The sequence below is a fragment of the Triplophysa dalaica genome, chromosome 24 (genome assembly GCF_015846415.1).
Source record: "Triplophysa dalaica isolate WHDGS20190420 chromosome 24, ASM1584641v1, whole genome shotgun sequence".
Classification (NCBI taxonomy): domain Eukaryota; kingdom Metazoa; phylum Chordata; class Actinopteri; order Cypriniformes; family Nemacheilidae; genus Triplophysa; species Triplophysa dalaica.
Genome location: NC_079565.1, coordinates 6,424,385 through 6,437,177, shown reverse-complemented (window position 1 = coordinate 6,437,177; position 12,793 = coordinate 6,424,385). Strand labels below are relative to the sequence as shown.

Here is a 12,793-nt window from a genome sequence, read left to right as displayed (position 1 = left end):
TTTATTGTTCACTAGTGTCTAAAATAAAAAAACTTAAAATATTGTAATACTTTCTTATAAAGCTTATAACAAGCTTTTAAAGTATTACGATCATTATAAAGTAATCCTTAATGGAAATATTTTTTACTTTTGTGTAAATTAGTGACTCTCAATCTGGGGGCCCAAAGATGGATCCAGCGGGGCCAAAGTTTTTGTGGCATTTTATAAAATATAGAAATTGAGCATACATTTTGTGCAATCAAACATCAAAAAAATATGCCCAGCATTGTATTATTCTATATTCTTGGTTTTATAAAAAAAATATGTTTAAGTCTTTATTGGGGGGGGGCCACAAAACGATGCACCCTATACACAAAAGGGGCCTTACAGAGAAAAAGTTTGAGAACCACTTGTGTAAATAATCAAATTGCAATAAATCTTGAGAACTAAATCTTATGAGCATTTATCCAAGTTTATTCTGTTGAGTAAATACATTTTACTTCTGTTTTCTGCGTTTTGAAATTCAAAAGCTACATCATAACAGATAACATCCCGCTCCAGATTTGCCAAGATGTATTTAAGCTTTATTTTAAAAGCATAAAACTTCCTAAAATACTAAGATTCGATTAAGTTAAACCAAAATCAGATAAAGCTAGATGGCATCGTGGGTACCCATGTATGCCATAGGTTTAACCACTGGTCCTTAAGAACTTCACTGGTAAAATGTTGGTTTAGAAACACAGTGACAACACATACAGTACAAACAAAAACCGACAGTTCTTTTCCATCGGAGTGTGTGGGTGTGTCATAAAGTTTGTGAGCGTCACGGTCTGTAATTATCAGAGGTGTAGGTTTCAACGCCACACGCGAGCGAGTCTGAAGCTGATGTCACAGTGGAAGAGCCGGTTTCTGTCTTTCCTTGAATTGTTGTTTTATCTCCTATATTTTTTCTTCACACCCCTCTAAGGTCTTTTTCTGTTTGAAGTGAGCATATTGATACAGTCTTTCAACCCGGCATTCACGCAATCTTGTTTGCGTTCATTTTGAATGCTTGATAAGTCCACACAAAGCATAGTTCACGCGCAGTATTTCTTGCAAAAAGTTAATCTTATCATTAGTCATTACTGATGCATTCTGTACTACACACCGTTTGTTTCAAACAAGTGTTTTGTTTATTTTCATGTCACTATTGACTGATCTTTTTTATTTTACTACAACAGTATATGGTTGAAATGTTATCACAACTAAATTTAAAACAGTTTGTCTAAATATTAGCGTCACTTAAAGTAATAGCACACCACTCCTCAATAATTCACGTAATTAATGTTATTTTTATGCATGTATAAATGATGTATTGTATGTTTATAACTAATGATAGAAGTATAATAACAGTGATTCTTGTCTTAGCTCATAATTACTGTTCTCTAATGCATTGAATTGCATTGTTGCATTAAAGGACACCGCACCTTTTTTAGTGGGAAAAAATAAATACTATGAATATTTGAAAGCATAAAGTATGAGTCCCTATAAACTTTCAGTGTGCTACAACCCTTTTAGATACTGCATACCTTTGTCAATCCCCCACCCACCCATCTCTTCATAATCTATTAGTGTAGTGACCTATTAAGTCGAGGAATGCTTTGTGTGAACCTCCATGACCTTGTAATGGCTCATAGCCACTAGTTCAGGATCAAAGCCAGAAGATACGCTCCTCCGAACCCCAGGGCAGGCCTGCACACAGAGGTCAGCTTTGTTTGTATTTGAAAAACATCCCTGTTCATTTGATCTTCCTCCCCTCTAATTTGCTTGTTAATGTGACGTATTTATATTTCATCACAAGCTTGCGTGGGAACGGAATCATTGTGCTTCATTAAGTTTTTCTAAGGTGGTTTGTGCACACTGATACCAAAGTGACAAGTCACGTTTTCTTTAAGTGACGTTTAAAGCTACGCTTTATGAAATTTAGCGGCATCTAGTGGTGAGGTTGCGAATTGCAACCAACGGCTCACTCCACACCTCCCTTCCGAAGCACTACGGCGGCTGACACAGAACTAAGGTGTCGTCTGGTTTTTGCTTCTTTCCCGACGGAGATAACATATTTACGAAACGCGATCTGTAGAGCAGTTTGTCCGTTTATGGCTTCTGTAGAAAAAACTTGAATTCCATGTAAGGGGACCAACGGTGCATATAGATGCAAAATACCTAATTCTGAGGAAATACAAACATAACGCTTCATTATGTAAGGTCTTTATACACCTCTGAAGACACAGTTATGTATATAATATTGCATTCCGTTCGAATGAAGTAAAACATTTACATTGAATATATAAACTGCGTTCAAATGTGAAATGGTGTACTCTAGTTTCCCAGCAATGCCTGAGGTTTCTCCATTTTTTGGCTTCTCGTCAATGTATTGCTTTAAGGCCAAACGGAAGCATTTATTTACGGAAAGACCTTTAAACCAGCGATCTTATGTGTTTTAGGGACTTTTATTACAAGCCCAAGGTCTTTGAAATAGAGCTCATGTTGAGGTCAGGAGTTGGATATTCCCTGAAGGTTTGGTTATTTTGCACTCTACATTTAGGATGTCATTTGTCTCGTTTCTGTTCTCTGATCTGACATCACGCTTTGCCGTCTGCCCGGGCTGTGTTAAAGACCGTTGGGGTTTAATAATTGACAATTTTCTTTCTCACAAGCTTCCGGCCTCTCACGAAGATTATCAGCTATATCTGACAAAGATTTAGGCAGCGTGCAAGTCTTAACCTATGCTGTATTTATTAATCGTGATCAGTTTTGCAGATAGCATCATAGTCTTGCTCCACTCTGTAGTCCATATCTCAGACGTTTTTTATTTTTCTGAATAACCTGAAGGAGCAGGTTCTTTGGAAACATTAGACCATTATTCAACCAGGTGTAGCAAGTGACGTTTTACTGCAAAATAAATTCTGTTCGTTTCTCTCCAAAGAACCTGCACGTTTCCTCTTTTCCTTTCTCTTCAGTGTGCAGGAAACGGTGAAAAGCCATCTGCTTCCTGAGCTCCATATTATGGGATGTGAGCATCCGGCACAAGCAAAGGATTTTTAGAATAAAACCAACCGCACACTTTCACCCTGAGAAAAGTGCTAGGGTTTGGTTTCTCCAGAAAGATTTGATCGCTCGCATTATGATGTCACCAGACGGGAATTAGGGGGCTAATCTGTTTTTTGTTTTTCTTCAATAGTTGTTTGTAACCTAATTCTCGGTGCATGTGATGGACACAATGCAGGTGCACAATAAACACACTCCAGCGCTACACATTCTTTCAGGAGTTGTTGACAGTTTCAATAAAGTTAAAACCGAAATGTTGTTGATGTATGTTTTTGGATATTAGTCTAATTGCTGCTAGATCTGTTAAAGTGAAAACGCCTAAGAGTGTCTTGCTTTCAGCTCTATTTTTGAATGCAGTTAAATGACATCGTGGGTGTTTGTAAGAAGAGTCAGATTAGCAGCTCTGATTTAAGATTAGAGGTATTGACAGGTAAAATGTCATTTTTAGTTTGTGTGCCGTGACTTGTTCTGCCGTGCCAGGGATGTTTAATGCTTGATGAGTTTTGCTCCATCTTTTTTCAAAATGTGATGTTACGGGAGTGTGGATGGAGCTCTGTGGCATTCACATGCACTGGAAAAACTGAAGGAAATGGGAGGGACTTTCGCTTTTTATATCTTTACCAATACCTTGTATTGGATTTGGTGGGGCCGCAATTAACGAAAGTAAGTTTTTTCTTTGCTTTCATGAATCACAACCTTCAGCTTAAATGTTAAGACTGTATACTGTATATATTTTCAACTCAATCAATTTATTGCATACATTTACAGTGATTATAAGAATGCAGAACAAAATTATAAATCCAATTTTCTGATATTTCAAAATGAACTTCTCTGGAATGTTTGCTAGCGATCCATTTGTGTTAAATGATATGCAAATGAAAAAATATTTTGACTTCAAATGATTTTTTGTTTTGAACGTTTTACAAACTTTGTTCACGTTATTTTTAAATCATTGAAATCACAGCTACCAAAAATATGTTCTAAAAACGTTTCCCTAACATTCCCAAAACGTTACTATACAAAAATACAGTTTTTTATATCTTAGAATGTTAAGCAATGACATTTAATCTTACTAAATGCACTTTTTATTGCAACATTTTTTTGATAACTGGGAAAAAACTTTCGCAGAATGATCCTTGTTACATTTCTCAACTTATATTGCTCCATGTGATTCACTCTGTTATTAGCGTTACATGTAATTATTTTGAATACAATTTTACAATGACTGACAGCTCTGGTTAGTTCACTTCATTTACACACTTTGTGCGGCATACCATGGTAAATGAATCAAACACAGTAAATACTTTTGAAATGATTTGGCACGTTATTAAACATAACTTATTTTAATCACTCTCATTCTTTGTCAACCGTACTATGTGTTTTTTTGTGTTTGGGCCATGAACAAGGAACATCATGTCTCAGCCAGAAGAACATGTTTCCTCATATTCTGGGTTTGTCTGTCGCAGGGAGCCATGATAGGTCAAGGCAACCAGCCAGATGTGTTTACCTTTTTGTAAATGAGTAATCGTCCATGCAAACGCTTGCATTCCTTTACTGTAAATCACCACGGTCAAACAAAATCAAACGTTATTTTGCATGTCAATAAAGCGATGCCTCAGAATCCTCATGGGTGCACCTGCTGTAAACAATGTACGCACGTGGGAATAAATGACTCTTTATGAGTAATAGCCTCTTTAGCGTTACTATTTTACTCATCTTTTCTCAGACTCATTAAACAGTGTTCAACCTAACTTCACCAGCTGACCGTAATCTTCGCTTGAGGAATTGCCTAAGAAAACTATTATTTATAATCTTCCCATGAGTCGCATGAGGGCATTATGCCTCGGAGAGATTTCCCTGCTTAATCTGTCCAAAGTGTGTGTGTGTTACAGAGCCGAGTTGGTGCATTTTGATACATTCATGAGAGCTGCTCGGGTCTCCTTCCATCTGACCTGTCATTGATTCAGGAGCGTTTTGTCTTAATCCTTCCAGTATTTCTTTAATGCATGAAACGGTATAAGAATAGCATTCACACTTCTGCAGCATGCATACTGTATATGTATATATAATGCGTCACATGTAGCAATTCCTGTTGATTCATTCCACCTCCCTGCTTCATTGCATTGTCTCATTTCATCCATCATCATTACAAAACAAGTTTCTATATTCATTGTGTATATCTATAAATGTTGGTGCGTGCCTGTTTGCATACGCTTTGTACGTCACACACCTGGAACAATAGATGCTTTTGTTTTCGACAGGTCATTAAACTTGATCAGTAGCCGGCCATGAAAAACATTGCATAAATTAAACATACAATGGCAAAATGTGTTTGATATGCTTGTTTACATATAATGGCAAAAGCAGCTTTGCTGTGAGGTCTTCAGCGAGTGAGAGATGTCCCGGGCAGGTGTGTGTGCACCTGCGTGTATGCGTGCATGAAGCACCTGTGCACCTGAGTGCTGTAATGTGCTCAGTGGCTCTGCACTAATTTAATGTGGCGGACTGATGTCATAGCTTAATTCCCATTGGTGGTGATATAACACGCTCATCTCACATTTGTACTGAATGTACTGATTATTGTTTTTCAAAAATGCCCGAAAGGGACTGTGGTGCATTTGTGAATTGCCAACACGGTGATGTCTGAGAGATCTAAACCAGCGAACAATATACATTGGCAGTGTACCATAATCCTAACCTTTATCTCCATACTTAATCCTACATGGTTTGACAGTGATTCATTTTTTTATGAATCATAAAAATATTGGTGTTGTGATGCCGTGAGGCGAAACTATAGTGCACGCGGTGAGTTTCAAAACGTCGTCTTAAACGTGTTCAATGAATTAAATAAAGTGTTTAGATAGAAGTCCCAATGAAACAGAGTTTTGAAGACAAAAGTGGTGTTCCTTACATCACAATTTAACAAGCGGATCGCTTTGGAGACCTGGCAACCGCTCAAAACTTAAACATGTGTTAGCATGTGCATTACTCACTTTTTATTTTCTAACAAATATGTTAGTTCAAGCTTCGTGTTGTAAAACAGATGTCCTGTACCGGATATGCAGGGGCAGGTGAAGAAATGCTGTGCTGCCTCTCTACAGATTACATTTCACAGAAAAGCAGGATTTCATTTGTGCAGGTGCAGGAAGGGCAGGAAAGCACCTTACTGCACATGTTGCTTACTGCTATTGCATAACATGAGGTGTATTTGCATATTATTTCTTTACAGTCCTCGTATAAATACAAAATGTATTCGTAATAGATATGTAAATAAAGCTGCAGAAGAAAATAAGATAAAATAAGCACTGCAGATTGGTCTTTAGTCAGCAATTTTGTATGTGTTGTCCAGCATCTGTGGAATGTCAACAGATCAAAGCTCAGGAATGACATAAAGTCATCCAACGGCAGTGTGAAGGAGTGAGAAAATGCAAATATTCATGAAAGAAGGTATAAGAACTGGCTTGTTTCCATTTTCAACTGATCCTAAAGTAATGTAAAACATAAGTATTGTGTTGTTTAAACTTGAATATGAACTTGTTTTGTTTGCAGTATTCAAGATCCGCAAACATTGCATCTTTTTACTTCTTTTGACCAGTTTCTCCCGATTCAATTCTCTGCAATAAATAAAAAAACAAATTTTAATTTGAGAGAAATTTTTAGTTTATGGTATACACAAGAATTTTGTACAGGTGTTGCTCAGATTTTTAATCTGGATTTGTTGTAGAAAGTCCGGACCAGTCTACAGATTTTATCGTACGATGCCCTGCTTTTCTCTGCAAACTTTCAAAAAGCCTGCAAGTGTGTGATGTCTAGTTTTTTTAACTAAGTCAACGTATTTGATGCCTGGTACAAAACCGACATACATTTTTGCCTTCACATAGCCAACTTTTTTGTGTCAGACTTTTAACGCATCACTTCCTGTGAAAAATAACAGTGTATAATTGAACGTGGCCCTCTACAATAAACTTTAAATTCTTATATAACTTCATTTAAAGTGCTTGGAGACATCTTGAATGTTGTGTCTTTTAATCTTGCCAAAACTGTAATATTACTCTAATTATGCTTGTGTAATGAGCCCATGTCTGTAAAGGCAGTCCTGTGCACATCATCTCCTCTTATAAACAACAACGTCAATGTAAAAGAATAATGAACGTGCTGATTTATAGTCATAAATCCCTGCTTTTATTTTAGACAAACGAGATGTTAAATAATGGCAAACACCTCAAAAGTGTGTTAAATTCCCAGAATAACTCTGAATGTTTTTAATTGCTCGCTCTGCACGATGTCTGATTCAACACGGCCATGCAGTGTTTGTCCCACATTCGGCACGTTGCAGATTTCTGCTTGTCCAGCTGTTCCTGAATCTTGTCCAAACCTCTCAGAGCAGCTTGTGTTGGAGGCTGCGGGCACATCTATTTTTGCGGTTGTTTATTTGAAATGGTTCAATCCGATCCAGATTATTGGCGCTTTATCATCTCTGCCTCCCATCCCCCCTGCTTTAATCACAGAACAAACTGATGCCAACAGGAAACCAGACCCACAATTTTCCTCTCTTCCTTTTGTATCGACAGTAGATTTCACAAAGCCTATCTTTTTTTATATCTGGGCATGGAAACGTGCCTTTTAAAGTTCAACCCTAAAATGATGTCATCTTTTATTCACCCTCTTGTACTTTTAAAGCTGTATGACTTTCTTCTGCAGAACACAAAAGAAGATATTTTGAAGAATGAACTGAACAACAGCAGTAACCATTGACTTCTTTTGTATGGCTACAAAACCAATTCAAGTCAATGGGTACCGTCGTTGTGCGGTACATTCTTCAAAATATATATATTTTTTCTGTTCTGCATAAAATAGGAAGTCATACAGGTTTTGAAGGACAAGAGGGTGAGTAAAGGATGAAAGCACTTTCCTTTTTGAGTGAACTATCCCTTTAAGATTAGTACTTAAAGATTATTAGAATTCATATTATAAGTGTTATTTTTCAGGATTCATATGTGAGCGATTAACTTTTCAAAAACATTTCAATACATGTATGTTCATCTCTCTTCAAAGTTTATTTTGCAGCACCTCATTTGCATCTTCATAGCCAGGAATGTTTTAATATTCAAACAGTGTTGGGTAAGTTACTCCGAAAAAGTAATTCATTACTAGTTACTAATTACATATTCAATAGTGTTATTGGATTACTTTACAAATTACTCTCTCCAAAAAGTATTCCGTTACTTATTTCTCATTACTTTCTATATCCTACATCGACCTTGGTTAGAATTGATTTGAGGATAGACATGAAACGGCTTATTTAATTCATTCAAAAAAAAAAAAAAACGACTTAAATTGTTCTTATTAGTTAACCAAAGTATACAAATGTGAGGAGGATCATTAAAGGATACATTTTAAGTTAGACTTATAACTTTGATGTCATTTCCACTATTGAATATATTACACAGTATTTAGTTCAATTACATCAAAAGTAACTGTAATTAAATTACAGGGGGAAAAAATTCAAGGGAAAAGTAATTAAATTACAGTAACTAATTACTTAGAAACAAGTTACACCCAACACTGTATTCAAAATATGATTTTGATTCTTTCTGCGTTAGTTTTCAACACTAACAAACCTATAATGCCTAAACCCTTTTGGGGAACATTTATTTATTCTCTAAAACCTGTAAGCAAATCATTATAATTATTCATCTGGTGAAGGTGGGTTGACATTGAAGTTATATCTGGTTAAATGGATACTTCACCAAAAATTCTGTCATTTACTCACCCTCTTGTCATTTTAAACCTGTGTTATTTTCTTCTGCAGAACACAAAAGTAGATGTTTTGAACACCTCCCATTCACTTCTATTGTGTGCACACAAAACCAATGCAAGTCCGGTGCCGGTTACCAACATTCTTCAAAATATCTACGTTTGTGTTCTGCAAAAAAAGTCATACAGGTTTAAAATGACAAGAGGGTAAGTAAATGATGACCGAATTAGCATTTTGGGGTTTACTATCCCTTTAACACAGCCGTTTCATATGCCTAAACATTTCAACAATAAATACGTAATTCTTTAACATCACCCTACAAGCAATACAACAAATGCATGTTGTTTATATAAACATTGGTCTGCACACAGTGGACATCTCAGTCTATACGTTGGTTAATGAGTTACTATTTGGTAAGTAAGCGCCTTACAAGCTACTGTACATGTGTGTACATGTGAGACGATCATAACACTACGCTGGTCTATTTTGCATGCATTTCTCTCTTATAAAGAGAGAATATTACATTGAAATCAATAGAGACAAATGTTCCCTGAGTTCAGCACTGAACGACTCACACAAGTGACTCGCAAACAGCTGGGTTATCTGAGTCTTGGCTGTGCATTGAGCTCAGTCCCGTGTCCGAGTCATCATCATTGGCCCTGCAGGTCTTTGAGAGTCCCCTCGCCTGCTCCACCCAAATATTCTCATCCTTGTCAACGAGAGGCACCTGCTCGCTTTCATGCTCAGTCGATCCATCTTTGCTGTCCTTCGACTTTTTCCCTTCTAGTTCGTCTAATCTGTGAACCTTTTCCAGCAGTTCCCTCAACTCCCGTTCCTTCGCATCCAAAAGCTCCTGACTGAATTCCAAGTCGTTCTTTGCGCTCTCCGTATCTGTGTTCAAGCGCAGCCCGATGTACAAACTCGTATCCAGTTGTGTTTTGATTCTCTCCTCGTCTAGCTGAAGGTCATTGTCAAACAGGGGCTCTTGAAACTCTGAGATTGTATCCCCAAGGACCGAAGTCACCCTAAGGGCAATTTCCTCAGCCACATCCTCCGCGTCTTTGTCGGAGAGCTCCTCTCGTCGCCGTCTCATCCACCTGTGGTTAAGTTCTTCCTGTATTTCACCCGAAAGTATATCCATCAGAGCCTCCTGCTCAGTTAGTTCCTCCTGCAGTTTGATCACTTCGTCGCACCGTGACGCGTAATCCTCGAACTGCTCAACAGCACGCGTAAAAGCGCACGGCGCGTCTGGGTGTCCGGTGGATTCCGTCTCCGCGCACTGGTCCTGCATATAGGTGTCCTGGACGTAATTTACCCCGTGTCTTTTCATCCTGTCAAAGTGAACTTTTGATTCACACATCTCGATTTCGTTGTCCAGCTCTTTGATCCGCTGTATCTGCTGTCGAATAGTGTGATCCTGTGAGATAATAAGATGAACGAGCGTCTCCATTTTTTCCGCGGACGAATCGTCTCGTATCAAAGTCTCCTCTTTCTTTTTATTTATTTTGTCCAACTTTCTAAAAGCCTTACGCACGATCCTGCGTTGTTTGTCTTGGGAAATCGCCATCGTGGGTCTGGTTGCGCCCTTGTGGGTGCAAGGACTTTCCTTGCTGAGCACGACGCGCGCCTCGGCGCTCCGCGGTCCGTTGTTGGGCAGGGACGCCTCGTTTTTAACCAGGACGAACCTCACGTTCTCCTGCTCGTCACCCCAGGCGGTCCAAAGGCGGAGGATTTTAGTTTTATTGGGTAATATCCTTTCATACCCTCTCCACTTTTCCACGACGCAGTAAGATTGCGGGGAGCCAGTGAGCATCGCTGCGTTCTCACCTTTCAGTAAGTTCTGATCATCCAGCAGAACCCTCACCACGTCCGCGCAGGTGGTTCGTCTCGACAGTCCGGATACCAGCTTCTCCTCCCGGCATACCCACACCGAGATTTTACCCTCCTCCGGTTCCATCATTCACATTCAGGTTACTGAAACAGGTTTAACAGTCCAGTCGTTCACGGAGTTTGAATGAACTCAATATCCGGTTTGTCATCCATGGGTCAGCTGGAAAGTTTTAGAAAAATTACTTGATAAAATAAAAAATATACGTAACAACTTGTGCTGGCTGGTTGCGTGCGCCCGTAACATCGAACTGATAGTTATATTTGTGTCTAAACTACACTAGTGTGGTTCTGCGCGCTCAGGCACCGCCCACACCACATCATGTCCCAAGATCACATGATAAAGGCCGAATACAAACACCAGCAACTTTACACACATAGTCCTAACTCACTGCAATAAACAGTGCTGGTGTGATGGATTAAAAACTCAAACTATTTAATATGTTAATCTTCTGGAAATGTAAAAACAAACTTAACGTTGTTAATACCATGCCGTGCGTCACAAGCCTACTTAAGGGTAAAGGCCATTTCACATTGAGTCCGAAAGTTTCGCACGCTAAAAATATGCTTTTTGCGTTTTTACGCATCCGTAGCAAGCATTTTAGAGGCGTTTTAAGATACGATTTGAGAATTCAGGGACACCGTACAAACGCGCCAGATACGAAAAAAGGCATAAAATTGTATGTGCAAAGACCTTAAGACAGAAATAGTTCATTTAAGAACCTTTGACTGAATAGTTTTTTAGGGAACCAATATGATTCTATTCTAAAAAAAACTTTTATTGCACCTTTAATTATTAAGAGTGAAGTGTTTTTTTTAAGTGATGCATTACTAGTTACTAATTACATATTCAAAAGATTAGTCTACTGTATTATTCCCTCCAAAAAGTCATTAATGACTTATTACTAATTACTTTCTATATCCTATATCAACTTTAATTAGTTAAGTGATTCAAGGATAGAGATGAAACTGCTTTTTAATTCATTCAAATAACTAATATAAAACTACATGTAGTATTATTAACAGACCAAAGTATCACAAATGTAAGAGTTATAGATTAAAGCACAGATTTTGAATTTTGGTGTCAATTCAGCTTCTACACAAAGTATTTAGTTTAATTACATCAGAAATAACTGTAATTAAATTACAGATAAAACAGAGTAATCCTTTAGCCTACTTTACTTTTTCAAGGGAAAAGTAATTCAATTGCAGTAACTGATTACTTAGTAACTAGTAACACACAACACATTTACAAACAGAGAAAATTATAGATTCCATTAACCTAAACAATTCCCATATAAATAGCATTTCTTTGATGTTTTTCCAGGAGTAAATTCATTTAAATGCGAAAAGATCTTTACAGTCCTGTTTCCTGAATTCGTTTGAAACATTCCCCATTTATGTTTGTCAAAGTTATAAAAGATTAAAAGAAGTTATAAAGAGAATAACTGAAGTGTGTTCTTATAATAATAAAAAATGTGTACAATATATGCTTATACGTCACTGTCTTATAATCAGATGTGCATAAACTTTATCTTGATTTCCAAGCGTCCCATTGGTCATCGTCTATACATCTGAGCAGCCCTATTAATAATTTGATAAAATAATAAATCTTCTTTTTATATCATTGAAACATTTCAGAAAAACTGACTTTCTTGAACATTGATCATTTACTAAATTGTACTGCCATCTAGTGGTGTGATGAAACATTGCATATATTTTATTTTATTTTATCCAAAGCGACTTACATTGCATTATACTATACATTTTTGCAAATGAATATATATTTTTGTATTTATGTCATACATATTTATGTTTAGCAAAATATGGATATTTAATAATAGAAATGCTACAAATAACTTTAAAGCGTTTAAAGATATAAAATTATTATTTAACATCAAGAGTGAAAAATACAAAATCAGAAGCATTTGTGGTTCAAACACTAAGTTTATTTTCTTTTTTGTGTCAATTCTTCAATAAAACGAAAAACATACACAATTGAAAACAATTATTTGACAAAAGTGTCCACCTAGTACAAAAGCTATTCAGTGCTCTTACTGAAAACAAATGAACAAGAAACCA

At 37.1% G+C, this 12,793-nt stretch overlaps 1 protein-coding gene across 1 annotated transcript; it reads right to left on the bottom strand.

The window, feature by feature from the left end:
• Positions 1–8,104: 8,104 nt before the first annotated feature.
• Positions 8,105–10,974, bottom strand: rassf10a (Ras association domain family member 10a). Its single transcript, XM_056740716.1, has one exon. The coding sequence runs from the start codon at positions 10,782–10,784 to the stop codon at positions 9,396–9,398; it is 1,389 nt and encodes a 462-aa protein (XP_056596694.1). The 5' UTR covers positions 10,785–10,974; the 3' UTR covers positions 8,105–9,395.
• Positions 10,975–12,793: the final 1,819 nt, after the last annotated feature.

Bases quoted from the DNA above. Each gene is read 5' to 3' on its own strand.
- rassf10a (XM_056740716.1), bottom strand. From the start codon at position 10,784: ATGATGGAACCGGAGGAGGGTAAAATCTCGGTGTGGGTATGCCGGGAG.